This window comes from Furipterus horrens, unplaced genomic scaffold (assembly GCF_987537825.1).
Source record: "Furipterus horrens unplaced genomic scaffold, mFurHor1.1.pri manual_scaffold_17, whole genome shotgun sequence".
Classification (NCBI taxonomy): domain Eukaryota; kingdom Metazoa; phylum Chordata; class Mammalia; order Chiroptera; family Furipteridae; genus Furipterus; species Furipterus horrens.
Genome location: NW_028327187.1, coordinates 42,573,578 through 42,597,695, shown reverse-complemented (window position 1 = coordinate 42,597,695; position 24,118 = coordinate 42,573,578). Strand labels below are relative to the sequence as shown.

The 24,118-nt window shown below is 35.3% G+C and overlaps 1 protein-coding gene across 1 annotated transcript in view; it reads left to right on the top strand.

The window, feature by feature from the left end:
- The first annotated feature begins 1,242 nt into the window (after positions 1-1,242).
- The window catches only part of SLC6A14 (solute carrier family 6 member 14), a 31,691-nt gene continuing 8,815 nt past the window's right edge, over positions 1,243-24,118 (top strand). The window contains exons 1-12 of the mRNA XM_090264933.1: positions 1,243-1,495; positions 2,532-2,697; positions 5,927-6,058; positions 7,145-7,306; positions 8,295-8,433; positions 10,093-10,225; positions 11,834-11,974; positions 18,724-18,952; positions 20,940-21,065; positions 22,576-22,694; positions 23,226-23,325; positions 23,805-23,914. Of these exons, the coding sequence (XP_090121059.1) occupies positions 1,448-1,495; positions 2,532-2,697; positions 5,927-6,058; positions 7,145-7,306; positions 8,295-8,433; positions 10,093-10,225; positions 11,834-11,974; positions 18,724-18,952; positions 20,940-21,065; positions 22,576-22,694; positions 23,226-23,325; positions 23,805-23,914 (1,605 nt within the window). The 5' untranslated portion in view covers positions 1,243-1,447. The remainder of the gene's footprint in view (positions 1,496-2,531; positions 2,698-5,926; positions 6,059-7,144; positions 7,307-8,294; positions 8,434-10,092; positions 10,226-11,833; positions 11,975-18,723; positions 18,953-20,939; positions 21,066-22,575; positions 22,695-23,225; positions 23,326-23,804; positions 23,915-24,118) is intronic.

Sequence of the window (24,118 nt, the reverse complement as noted above, 5' to 3'; positions counted from 1 at the left end):
CCATGCAAACACAACTTGGATACAGGACTTTGATAGCTTGGTAAACACTATTAGATTTGCTTTTCAGTTAATTTTTTTAAATAAAGAGGTTTATAAGTCTCTCTTCATCTCCTTTCTTCTATGTCCAAGATAGGCTAATAATTCCACCTTTTAGCCTTTAGCTCATACCAGTAGTATTTCATACTAATGAGCATGCACATGCACATATGCACACACGCACACCAGTTTGTGTTATGTTAAAGGCAAAGTTTGATGAAACTTCTTGTTACTTTCTCCTTACTCCCTTCTCACTTCCTTTGTACACTTTCCTCTGCTTTACCTGCCCAGAATCCCCAGCACATATTCCTATTACAAATGAAAAATTCACCTGAGGCCGTGCAGAACAAAGAAGCTGCACATAGGGTACAGAATTTGGCTCTCTGCTGATGCCTCTGTGTGCCCCAATTTATACTGTTTCAGAGAACTGCCACCATCTTTTATGTGGGCAGATGACATTTAAATCCTTTGAGTTTCTGATTAAACGGTGCTATATCAGTAAGAAGCATTATAATAATTCCCCCCTTCCCCAAGCAAGCTAAGATGCTTCCTCATAGTTTAAGTTCTAGACCTCGCCTTTCTTGCAAAGTGGAATCCTTTGTTAGGGTTAGAATTTCCCACAAACCTTCTCAACGGTTTGTTTTTGTTTGGCTTTGAAGTACTACACAAAGCAATCCCTGTAAACGGCAATGCTATAGTGAAGGCTGAGAAAGGTGCCTAAGACATAGGCTCAAAGTTGCTCTTTTCAGGCAGAGCCAGCTGAGTAATCGTATTTCAGTTGGCTGCTTATCAAGGTGCCCAATTCAGGAGCTTTTCCTCTGGGAGCAGCGTTTGCCTCAGGGGATCAAGTGCTTTCTAGTGAGGGCAAAACTTTGGGTAATCCCAGGGCCCACGGCCTTATGGTCTATTCATGAAAATCTTGGGGAACAGAATGGACCCCACAGACGGTACTAACCCTAACGCTTGCCCCCTCCAGCACCAGTAGAGATCAGCACTTAGGCCCTAGGACAGAGACCAAAGTAAGTGAGTAGGCTAGGAGGAAGCAGGGAAACTGGGAAAGCAGGTGAGATCGCTAAAGCACCTGCTGGGCTGTGAGTCAAAAGCTGTCAATCGTCCTAGCTCAGGCTGATCCCGCTCTCTCACAGCCCAGCCCTTTCCTGGGGCTGGGCAGGGGATTGCTACCTGCCAGTTTACCTGGGGAAATCCCAGATCCTCGCTTCGGTCCCTTCCAGTAATTGACAGGAGAGATCGCCCCGGAGGGGGAGGAGAGAACTTCGCTCCATAAATGGTCCCACCCCTGGACAAAGTGGCTCACTCTGGCAGGTAGCAACGGGGGAGTGTGCACCTGCCACCAGTGGAGCTCAGCCAGACTGCGAGGCAAGGCGGAGAGAGCAGAGGCAGTGAGTGAACAATGGACAAGTTGAAGTGTCCCAGCTTCTTCAAGTGCAGAGGGAAAGAGGTAGGGATCCGGGAGAAGTGGAGCTGTGGAGGGCCTGGGAAGGAAAACTTTGCTTTCTGTGGCTTCTTCTTTTTCTCCACATTTCTGTTCAACTGCCTTCCGGCGAGCCTCACATGTCCTCATAGAGGAGAGGCAAAATAGAACAGCTCTTACTCTGGTAGCTAGAAGCCAGGGGCACCTCAGCTTCTGCCTTGAGTGTGCCCCGAAAACCCTGTTTCCTGTTCCTCTCCAGACTGCGTCCATGTGCTGGAGGAAAATGAGAAAATACACTGTCCTTATCTGACCCGAGGAACCCTCCATACCCCAGAGCAGTTAACAGGTTGAAAGATAACCCATCTCCTCTGGGCTGGAGAGACAGCTGCTCCACCTGGTGGGACAGGGGAAATTATCTCTGAATACTGTCCTGTGGCTTTCAGAAAAGCATTGATTTTACTCCCCAAGATAGGGGGCAAAGTTAAACTTCCCTTAATGCCAAACATCCAAAATTATCAGACTACAGGAAAAGGAGTCTATGAATTTCTCCCTTCCTCCCTCTTTCTTCTCCTTTCTTTTCTCTTTTTTCTTTCTTTCCTTCTTTTTTTTCCCTGGAAGCTATCGTTGATACTTCCCAAAACTCTTCTATGATCTCAAGAGTGTTGATTTTTACCTAATTCATTGCAAAGACTTTCGTATTTCAAAACATATTTGTCCACTTCCATTTGCCCTTCATGCTGTGTGCCACATGGAACCTTTCTACTAAAATTTGGATGATCTAACCTGAAGGAGGAGTTAAAAAAAAAATCTGCCTACAGAGCTTTTTCATTTCAAGAGGTAAATATTGTCAAGTAAAAGCAGCCATTAGCAGAAATCTCCCCAACCTTGGATAGCATTCCCCTTGGCTCCGGTTCTATGGCTTTAGGGTTCTCTCTGTGTCTGTGTCTGTGTCTGTGTCTGTCTGTTTCTCTGTCTCTCACTGTCACTATGGATTTGTCAAATTATGCTTCTGTGGAATTTTTAATAATAGAAAAACAAGCTGTTGATATTTTCCCTTCTCCAGAAAGTGACAGTTTCATCTGAGAATTTCCATGTTGGTGAAAATGATGAGAATCAAGACCGTGGCAACTGGTCCAAAAAATCGGATTATCTTCTCTCTATGGTTGGATATGCAGTTGGATTGGGGAATGTATGGAGATTCCCATATTTGACCTACAACAATGGCGGAGGTATTTCTCTCCACCCACTTCTTTCCCCTCCAGTTTTAAGTAGGGTGCTGTACGGCCTTTGGGGATATTTTAAGAACTGAGGAAAGGTATATGATGTTTTGGATTAGTGGGAGGATGGGAAACAAGCATACTGCATTCATTATTAGACTGTAAGTTGCCAGCTTAAGTTAGGAGGGTGGCGTTACAAAATCTTCAGATGTAAGCATGATCAAAGTTGTATATTTAGCACTTCTGAGTTTCTGATTTGAGAGCCTATGTAATCTTCAACTATGACTTACACTTCTTAATTCATACGTTACTGTGATAATCTGTTCAGATGTTGCTGTTCTGCTTAATATATAGCTGTATCTAAGCAAAAGACAGTAAATTCTAGGTCAAATAAGAAACTCAAGTAAATTGTCTGTATAAATGGAGTAAGATTGCATTTTTGATATTTAAGTGTGGAAGCAATTGATTAAAAAGTAATTAAAGATTTAGTATTTTGAGCTGCAATATTCAGTTACATGTGTTCCTAATTGAATTGATTATGTAGAAGATCCTTCTAAAATACAATAGAATTGAATTCAAGACTAGGTATTTAATTTCTGCAAAATAATGCTGTTTATACCCCAGAAATCATTTAGGAAGACTCAATTAGAATAAGAAGAAAAAAATAACTCTGAGATGACACACAAAGGGATACAGAATGAATTGCATAATTCTCTAGTAATGTCAAAACAGCTTTTCACTTACGCCATATTTTATATACTTGTAATTACAGGTTCTCTTAGGAGTATAGAGGTGACATGCCCTTTTATTTCATAATTGGGTACCAGTGAAACTGTGCCACTGTAATTATTTTTCTTGCTACAATAGGATTTTGTGTGGTGATATTTCAATCTTATATTCCTTGTTAATTGGTTGCATTAAAAGATTCATAGTGGCCTTCAGAGACTTAAGAAAGAAGCTCTGTTTATTAAAAGCTTTCTGTTGCTGGCAAAAAAATTCCCCTATCTAGAGCCTATGTCATTTAGTCATGAAGTTTTCTTGTGATAATCTGGTGTAAGTTTGAACAAGAAAATGGGTCAGAAATCACAATGTCTTTGGTGTCTATGTCCTAAAGTCTAGTGTAATGAAGAGAAGCATTCAGGCTCCTTTCTAGACTCTGGTATTCAGGTTAGAATAACAAATTCCCTGTGACTCAACATCATACATAGACCCAGTAGTTGCCATCAATTCCCAGGAACCATATTAGACTAGGTTTAATAGAGAATTTTAAAAGAAAGCCAAAACAGAAATAGTATTACTTATTGTATGCCATTATCTCTTTCAATCATTTTCTCTAATAATTAATACATTATATGGGCTCTCAGTTTTTAAAGATCACATCATTTAGGTAATGGGTGATCTAGGCTCTTTCACTTGCTTCTTTTTCTTTTTTGCCCAAGGGAAGAAGATGAACATAAAATCCAAATTTGTCAAATGTTAGTAGAGCCAATTTTAAACATATGGTCAAATTTATCAAATGTTAATAGAGCCAATTAGAAAAATTATGGTCAGTTGAATTAAAAAATATACTAAAATCTGGACTCATTTTTACAAATAGATTCTTTTTAACTTAGACCTTAAGGTCTAAGTCAGTGGTATTATGGATTTGTTACCACTGTATTGTGTTAACAATTTACCACTATGGTTGTTATTAATAACTTAAAAATATAATGCATAAAAAGTCACATATAACACTGAGGAAAATAATTCTTTTTCTTCCCCCCTAAAACCTATCTACACTGGGCTAGTGAGCCTTTGATTACTCTTATATTTAAACAGGAATATTTTGTATTATGTTTTCTTTAAATATTTATCATTGGCAGGATTTATACTTCTATTAGTCACAGTAATGATGGTATGCATATTGCAACATCTGTAAAAACATTTTTGTCCCTATGTTTTCTTGACTAGTAACTTGTACTTGACAAGTACTTATTGTCTCATTATTTATAGTAGAATATATTTTGAGAGTTGGAAAATTTCAAGGTGTGATGTTACAGTGTCATAATATGAAAAATACATGAGAAAAAATGTAACATGGTAAATGAAATGTACATAATCCAAGAGCCCATTTTCATCCACTGATCCTCACATCTTACTAAACTTTGTTCAGACTTCTAGAATACTTGATCAATATGTTTAGCATTATGTCCCTGATTTTACCCACAATGTAATAAAAGTTCTAATGAGCAATATTATGCTCCAAAAGTGGCCAGGAAAAAAAAATAAAAGATTTTTTAAAAAATTAAAAAGGAGTCTGGATAATGTAAATGGAAGATAATTAGGCCTTATGAAATTGAAAGTTAACTCTAAGTGCATCTCAAAAGTTTAGTCTCTTCTAACAAAAACAATAAATTTCTTATTATATTGAATGAAGACCCTTATAACTGTTTGGAGAATGATGATTTTAACTGCAATGACTTCTACTCTGAATCACATTTAACATGTGCACCCTCTGTCTTAAAAATAGACCATTTATTTTTAAAGGAGAAATGAGGGAAACTAATTTTGAACATATGTTATGTGCCTGCCATTTTACCAAGTGTTTTCTCATAGGTTCTGTAATTAAGCCCTTACTACACACTGATGAGTTGGTACACGTTATTCTTCCTATTTATGAAGACCACAAAGTTCAGAAGTTAAGTAAATTGTCCCAGGCCACATAACTAATTAGTAAATGGTGAAACCAGGATATAAACCTAGTTCTATCTGGCTCCAAAATCTATGATCATTCAACTCCTCTGGTTTGCTTTTTATGCGCTATTGTTTTTGATAATCACAACAACTTCATTATGAAATTTAGCCAGAACTTGAATAATGTCATTTTGCTCAATGTTGTTTTGTTATAACATTGATGAAATGCCATAGGAACTTACCTCTGGTTTATATCAGTTAGTTTTATTAAAATTAGCAAAATGGATACAATTGGTTTTATTATATGCCATTTTGCTTAAAGTCGCAGAACCTATAAAGGATGTCAAGTGAGGACTTATGTCCTGGCATCCCCATTTCATAGATGAGGAATCCAAGGTTTAGAGAATCAAGGACTTTCTCCCAGAAAGTAGTAAAGTTGGGGCCTAAACCCAGTACTCTGATTTTACTATATAAGAATGCTTTCAAAATGTTACACTGTTTGTCAAAATGCCATCAAGATTTTGAGATATAATAGTGCTTTTGTTCTTCTTTTTTTTGCATTTTCTAGGTGCTTTCTTGATCCCTTATACGATTATGCTAGCATTGGCAGGTTTACCTTTGTTCTTCCTAGAGTGTTCTCTGGGACAATTTGCTAGCTTAGGTCCAGTTTCAGTTTGGAGAATTCTTCCATTATTTCAAGGTTGGTATTAAAATGCTTTCCCTATTGTACCTCCTGGCCTATTTGTGCATATAGTTTTCCTCACTATGTGGAATAAAACTGTTTAAGATAAGATTTGGACAGGTTAAAGGCAAAGAAGCATACTTTTCTCCCCTGCCTACCTGCTACTGTAGAATTAAAAATCAAATGTTAATTTCTATCTCTGGTTGTCTCAGACTGCAGATATGGAAGGAGTAAGGAAGGTATTAGAGATGGTTGTAAGGGTTTCATTCTTTTCCTATTTTCACCTTTTCAATTCTCCTGGCACATGGTCCTGCTGTGCAGTCACTTCATGGCTCTGACATTTGCTATTTCAGGTGATCTTTGCCTTCTTACATTTGCATATGTTTTTCAATGCCTCATTCAGAAAAATTGAAAGGCAGGTCACATATTTTTGGATGTTCCTAACAGAATAAGACACCAGTAAAAAAAAATTTTAATACCTTGACTGTTATTAAACATCAAAGAGCCTTTTTATCTGAAAATCACATCTAATTTGGTATGTTCTAGCAACTGAAAACTATTCATAAAAGGCTCAATGCATCATCAAAAAAAAGTTATAGTGATGGGAACAGTATATTGTGATGGAATATTAAAGAAATTACCTCAAAAGCTAGTCTTAACCATAGGAGTTACATTCAGTATGCTCAGTTTTATCTTTTACTTGTCAAAATGTTGGTTTATAGATCAAAATGTAAGTATTGGTCAGTGAGTCAATAGGATATGAGCTTTGAATAGCTCTTCTCTGTTTTGTTTTTAAAGAATAGTACCCACTCTGACAAGAATTTATAGACTTCATAAGAAAGAGTAATGGACTTACCCTTGATCTTAGTACCTTTTTCTAATGAACTAAAAACTGTCTCAGAAAGCCAATTATCAAAATAATTTTAAATTTGCGAGGAAAGCTATTCAGATGCTAGTATTTCCTCTGTACTCTAAAAAAAAAAAGTTTGAAATAGCCTTCTCATTTTAAAATACATTTTGTGGAAATTGTGATGCAGCTTTTTTATGAATTAGCAAAATAAACTTCACTTACTGATTTTTAATTTAAATTGTTCTGCTTTTCAGGTGTGGGAATTACAATGGTCCTGATATCCATTTTTGTGACCATCTATTACAATGTCATAATTGCCTACAGTCTTTACTATATGTTTGCTTCTTTCCAAAGTGAACTACCATGGAAAACTTGTTCTCATTGGGCAGATTCAAACTGTAGCAGATCACCTATAGGTAAAATTTATTTATTTATTTTTGAAAACATTGTTAACTCTGTCTTATTTTTTATATTTTATAATAAAATTAAAATGTTAAATTATTTTAACCAATTCAGGAGCTTTAAGTGAGCCATAGGTTACTGATAAAAATAGAATAAAGCACCTTCGCTGGTGTGCTCAGTGGATTGAGCACCGGCCTGTGAACCAAAAGGTTGCTGGTTTAATGCCCAGTTGCAGGCCAGGTCCCCTGTTGGGGGAGTACTAGAGCCAACTGATCGATGTTTCTCTCACACATTGATGTTTCTCTCCCTCCATTCCCCTCTCTCTAAAAATAAATAAAATATTTTAAAAAAACACAGAATAAAGTTTCATAACCTCAAAATTGGTTAAAGCAATGTTAATTTCTCAGGACAGGCGGTAAGGCTAAACACTACTAGAAGCACTTCTTGCAGACCTAAGCTATGGGCAGGAAGGATAAAAAGACAATGGAAGGTGATGAAAAGAGATAACTCTGTCCCTGATAGTCATAGCGTGTTTCAGGAGACAGTGAGTATTGCTAATCTTTGGAATAACGTAGCACCAATATTGTAGACTATTACCACTGGGATTGCCTTTGTGTATCAGAGGATTAAGTGATAAAGATTGAACATTTCTTAGGAATTTCAATGTGTCATTTTCCATATAAGTTAAATAAGACCACATACTAAAAGTCCCTTAGAGCACTAAATCCCACCTGAAATTATTATTACTTTATAGCTGTCATGACCATAAATATAATCATAGTTTAAAAGGGAAGATATTTGCATACTTACCCCAGCTTAATAGAAAAGGTTTAAGATACTGACTGTGCATATCTTTTCCATTTGTATGATTTTTACCTCACCTTCACCAAGTAACAATTTAGACAGTACTTTATATATTTTACCATTAAATTTTTTTCCAGGGTAGTACTCTACTAAAACTAAGTACCTGTTTGTGTGTGCATTCTTTTTTATAATTTTTAGTAACTCATTGCAATGTGAGTACAGTAATGGGGGCAATCATCCATGTGAATAAAACCTGGGTCAACACCAACAATTTTACCTGCATCAATGGAAGTGAAGTTTATCAGCCAGGGCAACTTCCCAGTGAACAATATTGGAAGTAAGTATCCTAGATGATCTACTTCTTAAATAGATGGTACTAAAAAGATTTTTTTAATAAATAACCATAAAATATCAATGAGTTCTGTTCTTAACTCATATAAGTAGAAAGAAAAGGAAGCAGAGCAAATTCTATTCCATTTGACTACAATATTTACCTATCCTGTGTGAGCAGTAGTAACCCCAAAATAGCTCATAGTCAACAAATTATCATTTATAAGGTAGTTGTATAAATGGGTGCAACACTGCCAGTAATAATTTATTTAGCACTTACTAATTGTAAATTAGGCCATTGCTTTGAAGAAAAAATATTCAAATTTTAGACTGTAATTAGCAAGTTCTAATGATAAACAGTTGGGAGATCAGTAATTTTGGGGTAAAATTGCTATTTAAGGCTGCAACTCATTATTATCCTTTTTGCAAAAAATTGTCACTATATGGTAGAAAGAGATATTTTGAGTTATATTTACTTTTATTAACTTGAAATGTTCTCTTTTTATATTCTTTACTGTATAGCATAACCCTGGCTGGTTTGGCTCAGTGGATTGAGCGTCGGCCTGCGAGCTAAGTGTCGCTGGTTCGATCTTCCAGTCAGGGCACATCAGAGAAGGAAAACTCTGATTCCAAAAAACCTCCGCTGCCTTGCGGCATACCTCTTCAGGGGAAAGGCTAAGGGAGTAAACCCCGACAGAAAATCCGGAGCCGGAGTCCCTAAGGCGGTTTGACGTTGTAGTCAACACCGGCAACTCCTGCGGCGCACCTGAAGCCAAGCTGTATTGACTCCGTCTTTCCCTTGGATCCTTCAGCTGCGAAGAGAGGGGGGGTCTGCTGCATGGGCAACAGCAGATCCTCCATATCACCCTGCCCAGGCTCTGTAGCTTCAGCTTCACTGGAGAGGACACTCCAGCGTCATCGCAAGATGTCGATTCAACACGGGAGGAGACAGATACCGTGTCACTCCCGAGTCGGACTGCACAGCCATTCTCGGCGGTGCAGATAGACTCTTAAGAAGCTACACCATCGTCTCTCGAGATGGACGGCTGCCGACGACTGTATAGCAACATTTCACCCTGACCTAATTTCCTTTACTATCTATTGCTCTGAGTTCTTTCTCATTTACTTGTTAATGCTCTTTTGTGACCCTTTTAAAATTTGAATCTTAAATATTCCTAAACATCAAGTTAAGAATTAAAATCCTAGATCCATACAAGTTCCTGGTGGAAATCATAGATTCTTACAGAAAGTCTTTGAAAAGTTATAAATAATGGGACTATTTATATTTGATGATAAGTACAAGTATAATGAATAAGAAAACATTTGCTGCTACTTTAAATGATGTCTATTATTTTAACCTGAGAAAAAGACAATAACATAATGGAACTTTGAAATATTAGGGGAAAATTATAGCTAAAAGAATCAATACATCTTTTATTTTAAGGTTTAGAACTTTGGATTGACCACACTTAAGCCTAAAGTCAGAGAGCCTGGCTTTTCATTGAGCTACTTCTTCCCCTCCATACAACAGTATCAATAAAAGGCTCATATGACATTGATGTATTAATAACATAACATACTCATGAGGCTTCCTCCTGGATAAAATATGACAAAATTCAATGCATTAAGTGATTCTGTGTTCATAAAAGGGCTTATGTGTTTTCAGCAAAGTGGCACTCCAACGCTCAAATGGAATGGATGAGACTGGACAAGTTGTGTGGTATTTAGCACTTTGTCTTCTTCTGGCTTGGCTCATAGTTGGTGCAGCACTATTTAAAGGAATCAAGTCTTCTGGCAAGGTAATTCGGAAAACACATTAGAGAGCGATGGAGCTGTTTTCCAATATCATTATAGTTCAATTATGAGCATTATCAAATGCATGATTTTTTCCATATTGGGAACATTCATATGTGTGAAAGGCTTTCTAAGTAGGCAGTCTAAATCCAAAAAATACACAAGATCACCGCTATTGTTAAAAATAAAACAAAATAAGCACAAATTAACACTAGAGTTGTGCAATTACTTAAAATTTGTACCTTTTTAGCTGATACAGTGTTCTGTGGTTTGCAAGTATATATTTATATTTTCTGTCCTACTATTTAAATAAGCATCTTGAATATATAAGCATCATATACTGCAATGTTTGGTTTTAAAAGTTCAGATCTTTGTTCAATAGGGTAATTATATCATGATTTCCCTAGATGGAAGAAATAGAAAAAAACTATTTAATCATTCTCTTCAAGTTTGTTAAAATTGGCTCAGAAGTCTCTCTCTTAGCAGTCCTCTTATGAAAAACATTATGATTTCCCCCTTCATTGTTTTACTTTTTAAACTTTCAGAAAGCATCACGGTAATTTCAGAGAACAACATGAAATTTTCTCTATGAGCATTGTACAGTACCCAGAAAAGTGAATGTTTACATGTTTATATCTACTATAGTAAACTTTCCTTAAAAACAGAGGAGAGGAATAACTGTGGACACTATATTGGTATCCTTGGTTCAATATCTGGCACATTTAATTAATGTTAAGTTGTGATGAGACACACTATTAGATCACAAAAATATTGTGAACATCACAAAGTCAGTGGAACGTTCTAAAAATAATGTTTCAACTTCACATTTATGAAACCCTTGGTTCCTTTTTGATGTTAATATTGAAAGAATCCATTAAAGGCCATTAACCCAATGCATTAATTTTTATTGGCCTCTGGATGACTCGTTTAAATTGTCTCCTTGGGCATATTATCAAATATAGAACATCTATGGATCAAAGAAATCACCCACATTAATGAAAAACCAGCCTCAAAGGCAATCTGCTCATTTGGAATCATGTTTTATCTAGGACACAAGCAGTGTGCTTGTACCTGTGCTGCCAAATTGTATTAATGGTAGCTTTAAGGATGATAATAATAAGTGTCTACTGTTTACTTTAATCAGCTTTCATGGGATTTGGACATCTTCTAGGAGATTATTTTCCTTCTCCTTGGGGACTGAGTATATACTAACCATTGCAGGGTTTGAAATCATTTTCCTTCCCAACTCAATCCACTAATTTACCAAGAGGCAATATTCAGTCCCCTCAGGCATTTATAAAGATATATTTTGGAAAATACTCCATCTGGATTCCAAGTTATCATTGCTGATATGTTGTGTATTTACAACGAGAACCTGGGAAATACTGTTTCATACATGAGAATGCTTGAAAAATGGATCGTTTGAGAGTGGTGACAACAAGAAGAGGAAATTATGCCAACTTTGTTATTGGTGTCATCAGATTTATTAATAACCTTATGAAATTTTTGATACTTCATTTTGCTAATCTCAACTGGTTAATGACTTTATTTCTATACAACTGTATACCATTATTTTTAAAATGATGTTAACTTTTGATTGCTTTTCTTGATAGGTGGTATATTTTACAGCTATTTTCCCCTATGTTGTTTTACTCATCCTGTTAATACGAGGTGCAACTCTGGAGGGTGCGTCAAAAGGCATTTCATACTATATTGGAGCACAGTCAAACTTCACAAAACTCATGGAAGCTGAGGTAAGACAATTTAAATTTCAAATTATCCGAGGAGATAAATCTTAAAAGCAAGTGCCAAAAGTCTTTGCTTACATATAAGAGTGTCATAATGTAGTATCTTGCAAAAGCATATACAGTTAAATTTATTAGTGTTTCTGTACACTAGAATGTCTGACTTAGCTATTTTACATGACACTAATGCTTTTTTATTGGAAGTGAGATGATTGTTTTTAGCTATAGGAGTCCAAAAGTCCTTTTATTCATATAACTGACTTCATCTGACAAAAATTTGGGGCTTATTAATCCTACAAAAGGTATTTCATCCATGAATACCTATAAATTGATGACTATGACCATGTGACTTATTGGATAAACTCATAATAGATTTAAAGATTACAGTTGAAAGTCTGACTGACATATATTGTGATTGTCTTCAAAAGTAAATATCCCAAAAGTAAGATCAAATTTTGCCAAATGGCTTATGAAGTTGAACACAAACTTGAAATGGATGAAACATTCCATAAACAAAATTGTCGCTGGTACCAGAAATATAAACATGTGCCATGGATATAAATTGGGTAACCATATTTTAACTTTTGTCCATGTCCAGATAATGGCTATCCAAATCACAGATACATAAAAACTTTTACAATTTTGACTGTAAGGAACATTAAAAGTAAGTGTTGTCTATATACTATGCTTGTATCGAGAACAACCCAAGAATGCACTCACTTTTTTAGTAGTCACATCTGGTAATGTTATCCAAAATGGATACTTTTGTTTGCTATGGTATTCTTTGTGGAACTCATGCTTATTTCTAGCAATTGTTATTTTCTAAATACAGGCATACCTCATTTTATTGCATTTTGCTTTATTGTACTTCTCAGATAATGTGATTTTTACAAATTGAAGTTTATGGCAATTCAGTGTTGAGCAAGTCTATTGGCACCATTTTTCCAACAACATTTTCTCACTTCATGTCTCTGTCACATTTTGTTAATTCCTGCAATATTTCAAACTTTTAAATTATTAATATATTTGTTATGGCAATCTGTGATCAGTAATTTTTGATGTTACTATTGTAAATATTGAGGCACCACAAATTACACCCACATAGGATGCTGAACTTAATTGATAAATGTTGTGTGTGTTCTGACTGCTCGACCCATCAACCATTCCCCCATTTATCTTCCTCTTCTTGGGCCTTCCTATTCTCTGAGACATAACAGTATTGAAATCAGCATCATAGTTGCACAGCGGAAGTGTGCTGAGCCCATAACCATATTGAAATTAGATTGATGGATAACTACATAATGGCTTCTAAGTACTCAAGTGAAAGGAAGAATTGCACATCTTTCATGTTAAATCAAAAGCTAAAAATGATTAAGCTCAGTGAGGAAGGCATGTTGAAAACTGAGATAGGGGAGACTTTTGGTCAGGATGGTGGCATAGGTAAACACAGCTCGCCTCCTTGCGTGGACATATCAAAATCACCACTAAACTATAGAACAACAACCATTCAGAACAGTCAGAAATCCAGTTGAATGGAAGTCTGACAACTACAGAATTAAGGAAACCACATCCATCCAGACTGGTAGGACGGTTGGAGATGGGGAACAGGATGGTCCCACACCCACATGTGGTCGATAAAATTTCATGATGGATATCTCTGGAGCAAGGAGTCCAGTCCCACAACAGTTCCCCTATCCCCAGGTTCCAGTGCCAGGAAAATAAGTCCCCCTAACTTCTCGGTGCAAAAACCAGCAGGGATTGAGTCAGTGAAACAAATTCTTGGAGTTAGTTCCAAGCAGTTTCTCTTAAAGAACCCATACACAGACTTCCTCAGATTCACTCACTCTGAGAACCAGCAGTGGGGTAGCAGCTTGAAAGACACCAGTGGAATATAGGGAAGAACTGAAGTGCCTGGCATCAAGGCGAGAGCTGGGGGACAGCATTCTCCCAGAGAGAAAGGTGGGTAGAGAACATTGTCACTTTTTTGACACCCCCCCCCATAGAGCCACACAGCTGGCAGATGGGTGCCATATCTCAGACTCCATCAACCTGGCTAACACTGTTTACCCTGCCCTGGAGATACCCTGAGACTCTGTCTCACCCAACTTATGAGCCCACCCAAGCTGTTAACAATAACTTTTCCACACGAATGGCTGGTCTAAGCTCATGCTTCACAATTCGTAAATCCTCTCAAACAAGCAACAGCTGACTTTAGTGAGTCCCTAGCTCCCTGTACCTCTTGCTAAGTGGCCCCAGTCCCAGAACTAGCAGCAATTAGCCTAGATTCACAGCTTGACTTTGCCTGGACACTTTTAAATCTAGCACAGGTAGCAGCTCTCTCATATTGCTCTATAGCTCAGGCAGGGTGGACCTGGGCCAAACACAGGTGGGAGCTGACCTTGACCTGCACCACCTGGGAAACCCCAGGGCCTGTGCACCCAGTGGACAGCTACAGACCATGTTGGAGAACCACCACCCTGCCCCTGCACAGCTGATCCTCCACAGAGGGAGGAGGTTGGTGGTCAGTGGTTACAGCCTGTCCTTGCAGCTGACTGGCCTGGATAAATCCCTCTCATTGACCTGCCAACAGCAATCAAACCTCAACTATAAGAGGAGGGCATACCCAGTCGTTACAAAGGGTGCACCTTGAGCACCAAGCTTGGGTGATAGGGGAGACTGTGCCACTGGACTCTTCAGAATACCTACCATATTAGGCTACACTACCAATACAGAGATTCATAGCAGCTCTCCCTAATACATAGAAACAAACACAGGGAGGCTGCAAAACGGGGAGACAAGGGAACATGGCCAAAATGAAAGAACAGATCAAAACTCCAGAAAAAGAACTAAACAAAATGGACATAAGGAATCTATCAGATCCAGAACTCAAAACACTGGTTATAAGGATGCTCAAGGAACTTAATGAAGACCTCAACAGCATAAAAAAGAATGAGTCAGAAATGAAGGATACACTAATTGAAATCAGGAACAATTTACTGGGAAACAACAGTGCAGTGGATGAAGCCAAAAATCAGATCAATGATTTGAACATAATGAAACAAAAAACAACCAATCAGAACAACAAGAAGAAAAAGAATCCAAAAACATAGATAGTGTAAAGAGCCTCTCAGGCAACTTCATACATTGCAACATTTGCATCATAGGAATACCAGAAGGAGAAGAGAAAAGGCAAGAAATTAGAAACCTATTTGAAACAAATAATGAAAGAAAACTTCCCTAATTTGGCAAAGGAAATAGACATGCAAGTCCAGGAAGCACTGAGAGTCCCAACAAGATGGTTGCAAGGAGGCCCACTCTAAGACTCATCATAATTAAAATGCCAAAGGTTAATGGTAAAGAGAATATCTTAAAATCAGCAAGAGAAAAGCAGTTAGTTACCTACAGGAGAGTTACCATAAGACTGTCAGCTGAGTTCTCAAAAGAAACTTTGTAGGCTAGAAGGGACTGGCAATAAATATTCAAAGGTAAGAAAAACAAGGACCTACAGACAGGATTGCTCTACCCAGTACAAATATCATTTAAAATCAAAGGGCAGATAAAGAGCTTCCCAGACAAGAAAAAACTAAAGGAATTCAACAACACCAAACCATTATTATATAAAATTTTTCTTGGATTTAAGAACAATTTCTCTCTGTCCACATACTAAGAATGGGATCATAAATTATATTTTTCCTTATTTTTTAATGTCTGAACTCTATTGAGATCTCTAGAAGAATAGAGAACCATATAAATTTATAGACAGAGGGATCTTCAGTGATTATTTTACTAACTCACTCATATACAGTGATAACATTGTAACCTAGAAGATTCAGATTTAGTTGAGTTTACACAACCAGTTTCTGCATCTTGCATTAAGATTTTTTAATCCCTAAAGTAATTATCCTGCATATAGCTATGAGGTTGGTAGGCATGGCCATTTGAACTATGTTTGGGATTTTGCTTCATTTTTCTTTGCAACCTAAGTAAACATTATGGTATTCAGTAGTGTTTTTACATGTCACATCTGCCACACCATTTCCAGCTCCCTCTAATTCACGTGTGCATACATAATGTAACAAGTAAAAGAAGTTGAGATGCCAAGATAAGTGTGCTATTTATCTTTTAATATGTACAACCATCTAAGAAATAAGAGAGCATTTTATGTCTAACATGATTTTGTTATATATAAGTAGAATAACCATGATCTATCTATCATTTATCTGTTATCTATCTATCCATTTATCTATTCATCCATTTGCTTCCTACTGGCTTCTTGCCATTATAAAGCAATTACAGTGTAATAATAATCTAATATCAACCTGTATTTTGAAGACCTAGTAATATTCATTTTATGGTAGAAAATCTTTGTTGCTATTGTAATTCAAAATAGACTACATACCATTCAGGGGGATAATTATTGTTTTTAAATTCCATAAACAACAAGTATCAATTCATAATTATTTTCTATAATAACAATAATAGCTACCATTGAACATTCCGCTAATTGCTTTACATGTTCCTCACATCATTCCTAGGACACATAATAATAATAATTATTGTCATTTCTATTTTATAGAAGAAAGAACAGGTTTAAACATGTTAAATAAATTGAAGTCAAAGGGAGTGAGAGGTATTGAATGTAAATTTCATTCTTTTTGACTCCAGAGCTAGAACTCTTAGTCACCATGTTATATTGTCTGCTTCCACTGAGTCCTATTTTCAGAGGAACTCAAAAAAGACTTTTTGCCCAAATATATGCCTACTCTATTATTTGAAATATGCACAATTAAATTTTTTCTTTGTGATAATGTTATATCTACAGAATTTCACTGTTAAATGCATTTACCTAGATTAGTTTGTTAGATTAATTATTGTCCTTTAGCAAAGACATCAGAGGGGTAAATTGTGAAAGGGAGAATAATTAAGGGGTAGGATTAGATGAAGAGTGGAGAAGGCACTGCTTCAAGTGATGAGGCCAGCTACACGAGGCTCTAATCAAAACATGGAATGAGGAAATTGGGTGGTCTAAGAAATGCTTACATGTATCATCATTATTCAAATGTTGCCTAGTACTATCTTCATTAAAATTATGCTTCTATTGTCCCCAAATTGATATGTAGCATAAATAGAATTCCAAATTCCCAGAACATTTTTTTGTCAGACTTGAAAACTTATTCTAAACTTTATGTGAAAAAGAAAAAGGCAAAGAAAAAACACAAAGTGTTTCTGAATAAGTGAAGATTTGTCTTGACAAATATGAAGCAAATGTTATAGTTATTAAAATAATGTGGTGTTAGCATAGGTACAGACATATAGACCAGTGGGAAAGAAGAGTAACCTCAGAAATATTCATTAACATATGGAACTTGATATATGGCAGATGTGGCAATGAAGATCAATGGGGAAAGAATCGACTATTTAATTGATATAATTGATGATATCAATTATCTTTGGACAATTGGTATTCTATTTGAAGATAAATGAATTAAGATTTCCAGTTTAATATGCACAGTATCAATTTCAGGTGAATCAAAACTTAATATAAGCAAAACTTTAAATCTTTTAGAAGAAAATAGAGCATAGTATCTTTATGACCTTGGGTTAAGGATTATTTTTTTAAGTCAGAGAAATGAAGGACAATACATACAAGCAAAGATGGATACCTTTAGCTAAAGTAAAATAACAACAAAATCTTTGTTTCATACAAGAACACAATGTTGAGGTAAAAAAAATAAATCACAGATTGGGAGAAAACACTTAACACATAATAATAGACAAAGGATTAGAATCCAAATTACAAAAAGTATTCCTAGCGATCCAATAAGGCCAGTAACACAAACAAAATTGGCAAAAGACATGATCATAAATTTCACAGAAAAAAAAAACAACTATAGAGTAAAACACATTAAAACAAGCTAACCCTAAAAATTCATTAGGATAATCAACTCTAACTTAACAGCCGCTAGATTAACTATATTAAAAATTCTGACCAATGTTAGCAAGGATGTGGAGGAATGGAAACTGTCATACCCAGCTGGTAGAAGTGCAAAGTGGTACAATGATTTTGAAGGATAATTTGGCAATATTTAGTAAAAGGGAAGATTCATATACTCTATGACATCACAGTTCCACAACTAGGTATGAGGAGACATACAAGAATATTCACAGCTACATTGTTTCTAGTAACAAAATACTTAACAGCCTAAATGTCCATCAACAAGATAAAGCATAAAGTGTGGTATACACAGAGGGGCAATATAGCAGTGAAACAAATGTTCAAAACTACATATATTTAACTGAGCCATGTGAATTTGCCTATATCCTTTAATTTTTCACTTACAAAATTGAAATCTCTTATGGTTCAAATTGATAAGGGGTAAATTTCATACAATACTGACTGAAAAAGGAAGTTGTATAAATTTACATGTGTTAAGAAAACTTTTTTATAAACTCAAAAAATACAAACTAAACTTCATAGTATTTAAGTTTACATATTTATGTAGTAAAAATATGAAGAAAAACAAGGCAATGATAAACACAAAGTTTACGATAGCAGTTACCACTGGAGGTTGGAAGGGTGATACGATTAGAAAGGAGTATACAAGATCTTTAAAAGACTGATAACATTTTATTTTTTAAGCTCGGTAGTGAACACATGGGTGTTTATTTCATTATATTTATTCATTTGTATATATAAAATATTTTACGCAAATGATAATTGTGTGTATGTTTTAAAATATTTAATTATTTTCTCATAGGTTTGGAAAGATGCTGCCACTCAGATATTTTACTCCCTTTCGGTGGCATGGGGTGGCTTAGTTGCTCTATCATCTTACAATAAGTTCAATAACAACTGCTACTCAGATGCCATTGTGGTTTGTTTAACAAACTGCCTCACAAGTGTGTTTGCTGGATTCGCTATTTTTTCTATATTGGGACACATGGCTCACATATCTGGGCAGGAAGTCCCTGATGTTGTAAAATCAGGTATGGAATATATTATTATTATTATTATTATTATTAACTTTGATTAACTCAATGTATCTTATTTAAGAAACACTAATATATTTTGACAGTAATTTACTTAAAGCACTCAAGATTTAGCATATTTTGTTTCTCATTTCATGTTATAATGTGGTTGTTTTAATGATGGAATAATTCTTAGGTGATCTGAAAAAATAAGGCAAAACAGGGAACAGTTACTTAGGATTTTTTTCTGAATTTTGTTTAGTCTTTCATATGAACTTCTTACTGCACAACTACAAGTATCAGGCATCATGCTAAGCACTTTACATGCATTATATTCATTTGTGTGTATGTGTTTATATACGTATATACATGTGTATATTCATTTATGTAAAAGAGAGAATATACATATTTATATATATCCCCAAAACGGAATTTATTATAAAAAATTGTATATTTATCTTTAAGTGTTTAAGCTTCAGTCACCTTCATCATGACAACACACCCACTCATGCATCATGTCTCATGGAGAGTTATTTGGTAAAACATAAAATCACCCCGGTGACTCACTTCCCCAACAGCCAGATTTGGTGCCCTGGGACTTCTGGCTTTTCTCAAAACTAGAATCATCTTTGAAAGGGAAGAGATTTCAGACTGTTGATGAGATTCGGGAAAATACAACGGGGCAGCTGATGGCAACTGGGAGAGCTGTGTGAGGTCCCAAGGTGCCTACTTTGAAGGAGATTGAGCCATCATTGTCCTTTGCACAATGTTTCTTATTGTTTTAATTTTATTTTTTGGTTTTTCAATTACAGTTGTCCCATTTTTTCCCCATTGCTCCCCCCCAGCCTACCCCTTCTCCCACAATCATATCCCTCCCCGTTGTCCATGGCACAATGTTTCTTGTATGTTCTTTAATAAATGTCTCCATTTTTCATATTACATGGCTGGATACCTTCTGGACAGACATATGTATATATATGTATATACATGTATATGTATGTACACACATATGTACATATGTCCTCTGTGTGCAACACAGTATTGGTTTGAAGTTTTAAAACATGTTAGCATCATATAGATAGAAACCCAAGTGACTTTGAATGTCTGGTTGAACTTAGTCTGATTAATGAACTTCCTAACTTTAAAGACAGTAGCTAAGGATGCTTAATTACCTGGCTAAAGAGTATTAGGAAAATAATTCTAGTGTTCTTTTAAGTAAGGCTTTTCTATTAAATTTTTATTTATGGTAAGTATCATTTGATGGAGAGCCTGATGAATGAGAATAGAATTTAGGGCTAGAAGGGACCTTGGAGGTTATCTAGTGTCCAGTTCCTCACTTACAGAGGAGGGGATGGATACACAGAAATGTTATGCCTTGCAGAAGATCAAACAATTAGGAACTGAAAGCACTAGGCTAGAAGCTAATTCTCCTGAATCCTAAATCGGTCAGTTTTCTAGGAGGCTGGAGAACTAAAATACTTAAAACTAAGTATCACGTAATATAATTGAAAAATTTGAAAACATCAAATAGAAAATAAAATTTAATTATAATTTTGGGTAGACATTTGGAGAGATGGTTGAAGACTAAAAGATTCCATAAACATATCTTTTTTGGTAGTGTAGTTCTTTTAGAATGTCTTGGGTATATAACTTGACACAATTTAGGTTTCTGGAGTTTAAGATAGTTGTTCTTCTCAATCTTAAAAAATAAAGTCAGTTAAACAAAATCAATGAAATAGTTAAGATTTCTTATGTGAGAAATGTACCATTTATAAAATTAATCTCGCTAGCTTAATTAATGTCACATGTTCACATTATCACATTGCAGAACAACCACATCAAATATTTTTTAAAATGAAAGTGAAATAGTTCCTAAAGAATGTATATCTTGAACTGGGTTTCCAAATTAAAATAAAATTCTTCTAATATGCAATTTTGAAAATATCGAATTATATGACTTTTCTTGGCAACTAATTTAAATTAAAATGCTATGCATTTTTCTTAGGTTTTGATTTGGCATTCATTGCTTATCCAGAAGCTCTCTCCCAACTCCCTGGTGGGCCATTTTGGTCCATATTATTTTTCTTCATGCTATTGACTTTGGGTCTTGACTCTCAGTTTGCTTCCATTGGTAAGTAATATTTCCAGTGTTAACCCATCCCTCTTACTGTACTCATGTTTTTTCTACTTAAAAATATTCTTTTCTTAACCCTTGTTGCCTCCTCCTAGGTTTTACCCTCAGAATCATTTTTATAAAAATTCTTTTAATTTAAATTTAAAAAATACAAAGTACTCATGAACCAGACACCCAAAAGGAACAAATATTAATATTTTATCATATTTGTTTCATATATTTTTAGAAAAATAAACTGTTACAGATAAATTTGAGGTATCCCATGTTTCTCTCCCTAATACAATTCATATTTCTCCTTCCTAGAAACAAACATCCATATTTGTATACATTTTATGATGTACCCATAAATATCATAATTTTTAAATGTTCACATAAATGTGAAATTTCACTCCATACATATCATTCTGATGATTGTCTTTTATATATTATGAACCCGTGTTGATGCATAGACATTTAGATGTAGCTAATTCACAATCTGTTGTCATAATGATGGGGGCATTTGGATTATTTACAGCTTTTAAAACTTATACACACTGCTGCAATGACTATTCTTACACATGGCTTTATGTACACATGAGAATTTTCCTTAGAATATACACCTAGAAATTCTGAAAAAGTTTTTATTATATCATCCACATACATAAAATATTTTATTTATTTTTACTTTTATTAAAAATTTTTATTAAAAATTTTTTCACTCTCACCTGAGGACATTTTTTCATTGCCTATAGAGAAAGGAAGGGAGGGAGGGAGGAGGCAGAAAAAAAATATAGAGTGAGAGGGGGAGAAAGAGAGAGAGAGAGAGAGAGAGAGAATGTGAGAAACATCAATTGACTGGTTGTATTCTTGTATGCATCCTGACTGGAGACTGAACCCAAAACTGGGTATGTGCCCTGACTGGGAATGGAACCTGCTGCTACCTTTCAGTCCTATGGGATGAAGCTCCAACAAATTGAGCCACACAGGTCAGGGCACACAAAACATTTTAATAGTTTACTGTTTATAGGATAAAATTCAGCCTCCTCTATTGATTTTCAAAGCCCTCAAGTACTTCAAACATGTTTCTTAATCTTTTCACTCATACGTTTTCTACTTTTAGCCAGTACCCCTGTTTCATGAACACATTTATTTCTTAAACCTAGAAGGCCTTTCTGTGTCCATATCATTTATTCAAAATTCACCTTTTTTAAAAGCTGTACTAGACTTCTTCCTTCCTTATAACTCTTTCAAGCTATTTCAGCCCTCAGGGACATGTGACTTTACAGTTGCTAAAATCCTTATGAAACAGACTAAAAATGACAAACCCAGCTGCATTTGATTTTTATCAGAACTGACAAATGGTGACTGCCAAGAGAAAGGACTCTGGGTTCTTAAAAGCGAGGAGTAGGACCCAGACCATATTCTCAACATATATTTGTAAATTTCATTAATATAAGTTGAATTCTGTTATTAAACTTAATGGCAAATGAGTTGACATATAACATGTCATTTTTTTTCCTTTCTGAAGAAACAATTACAACAACAATTCAAGATTTATTTCCCAAAGTGATGAAGAAAATGAGGGGTCTTATAACTTTGGGTTGCTGCTTGGTTTTGTTTCTCCTTGGTCTCGTCTGTGTAACTCAGGTATACTATAGTATTTTTTATAGACAAAATATTGCTTGGAATGTACTTTATCATCTAAATGAGGAAACTAAGGTTTAAGAGAATGTTTAATGAGAAGTCCAAGTCTCACTTGGGTCAAGGTTTTCTGAGTTTTAGCTCAGGTTGTTTTCCTTGATAGCACAATTTCGATAGTAAGTATATTTTGCAGAGAGGGAGGAGGCCCAAAAATGAGCAATTTCCTCAAGTACAATGGAGTTATAGACTTTAAACATACAATATGTATCTTGGCCACTACTATAGAACACAGAGACACTGCATATGATTTTGATAATTAACTATGTGACTCAGGACAGAATAAAAGGTGCATCATTTTTGAAATATTTAAATCCACCTTTGTGTTTATATGTGAAAACATTACTTTTCACTTTTTTGGCAGAGATGAAACCAAAGAGCATATGTTAAAATCAAATTAATAAATTCAGTGTCAATGCCTAACCAATCATAAAAATAATTAAAAATTATATTTAGAAATAATTGATTTTTTTTTGATAGGCTGGGATTTACTGGGTTAATCTGATTGACCACTTCTGTGCTGGATGGGGCATTTTGATTGCAGCGATACTGGAAATAATAGGAATCATCTGGATTTATGGTAAATTGTGACTACAGATTAATCTATACTTTTTATTAAAATAATTTAGTTTGTAGAACAAAGAGCAGAATAGCAGTCAATAGGGGGGAGGGGAGAGGGAGAGAAAGGGGATAAGTAAGGGAAGGGTTCAATTAAAGAGCCTGTATGAAAGACTCATGGACATGGACAACGGGGAGGGATATGATTGCGGGAGAGGGGGTGGGTTGGGTGGGGGAGAGAAATTAGGGGAAAAGGGGACAACTGTAATTGAAAAACCAAAAAAAAAAAAAAATAATAATAATTTAGTTTGATCCTTTTCATTATGTGTACTATAATAGTAAAGTATAATATAACTAGGCAAAATACATTATAAATAAAATGTAAATGTGTATGCTTCATTGCTTTAGTATAAAAAATATTCAGACAGAAAATTTGAGGCCACAACAATTAATGGAGGAAATATGAGCAAAGGCTGACTACACTGTTGATTGTTTTGTTAGGAGGGAACAGATTCATTGAAGATATAGAAATGATGATTGGAGTAAAAAGTTGGATATTCTGGCTGTGGTGGAGAACTTGCTGGTATGCCATTACGCCTCTTCTTTTGATTGTAAGTATTAATATGGTATGGATTTGGTATCAATAATATATATATTTAAACATTTCTAAGATAAACTTGAATAACTCACATTAGAGAAAATAAGGCAAACTAATATCATAAATTAATGCTTTATGATTGGTGCCTCCAAGTTGCTGAAATTAAATGCCTCTGCAGTATTATTTTTGAGGCCATAAGTTTAAACATTTACTATTT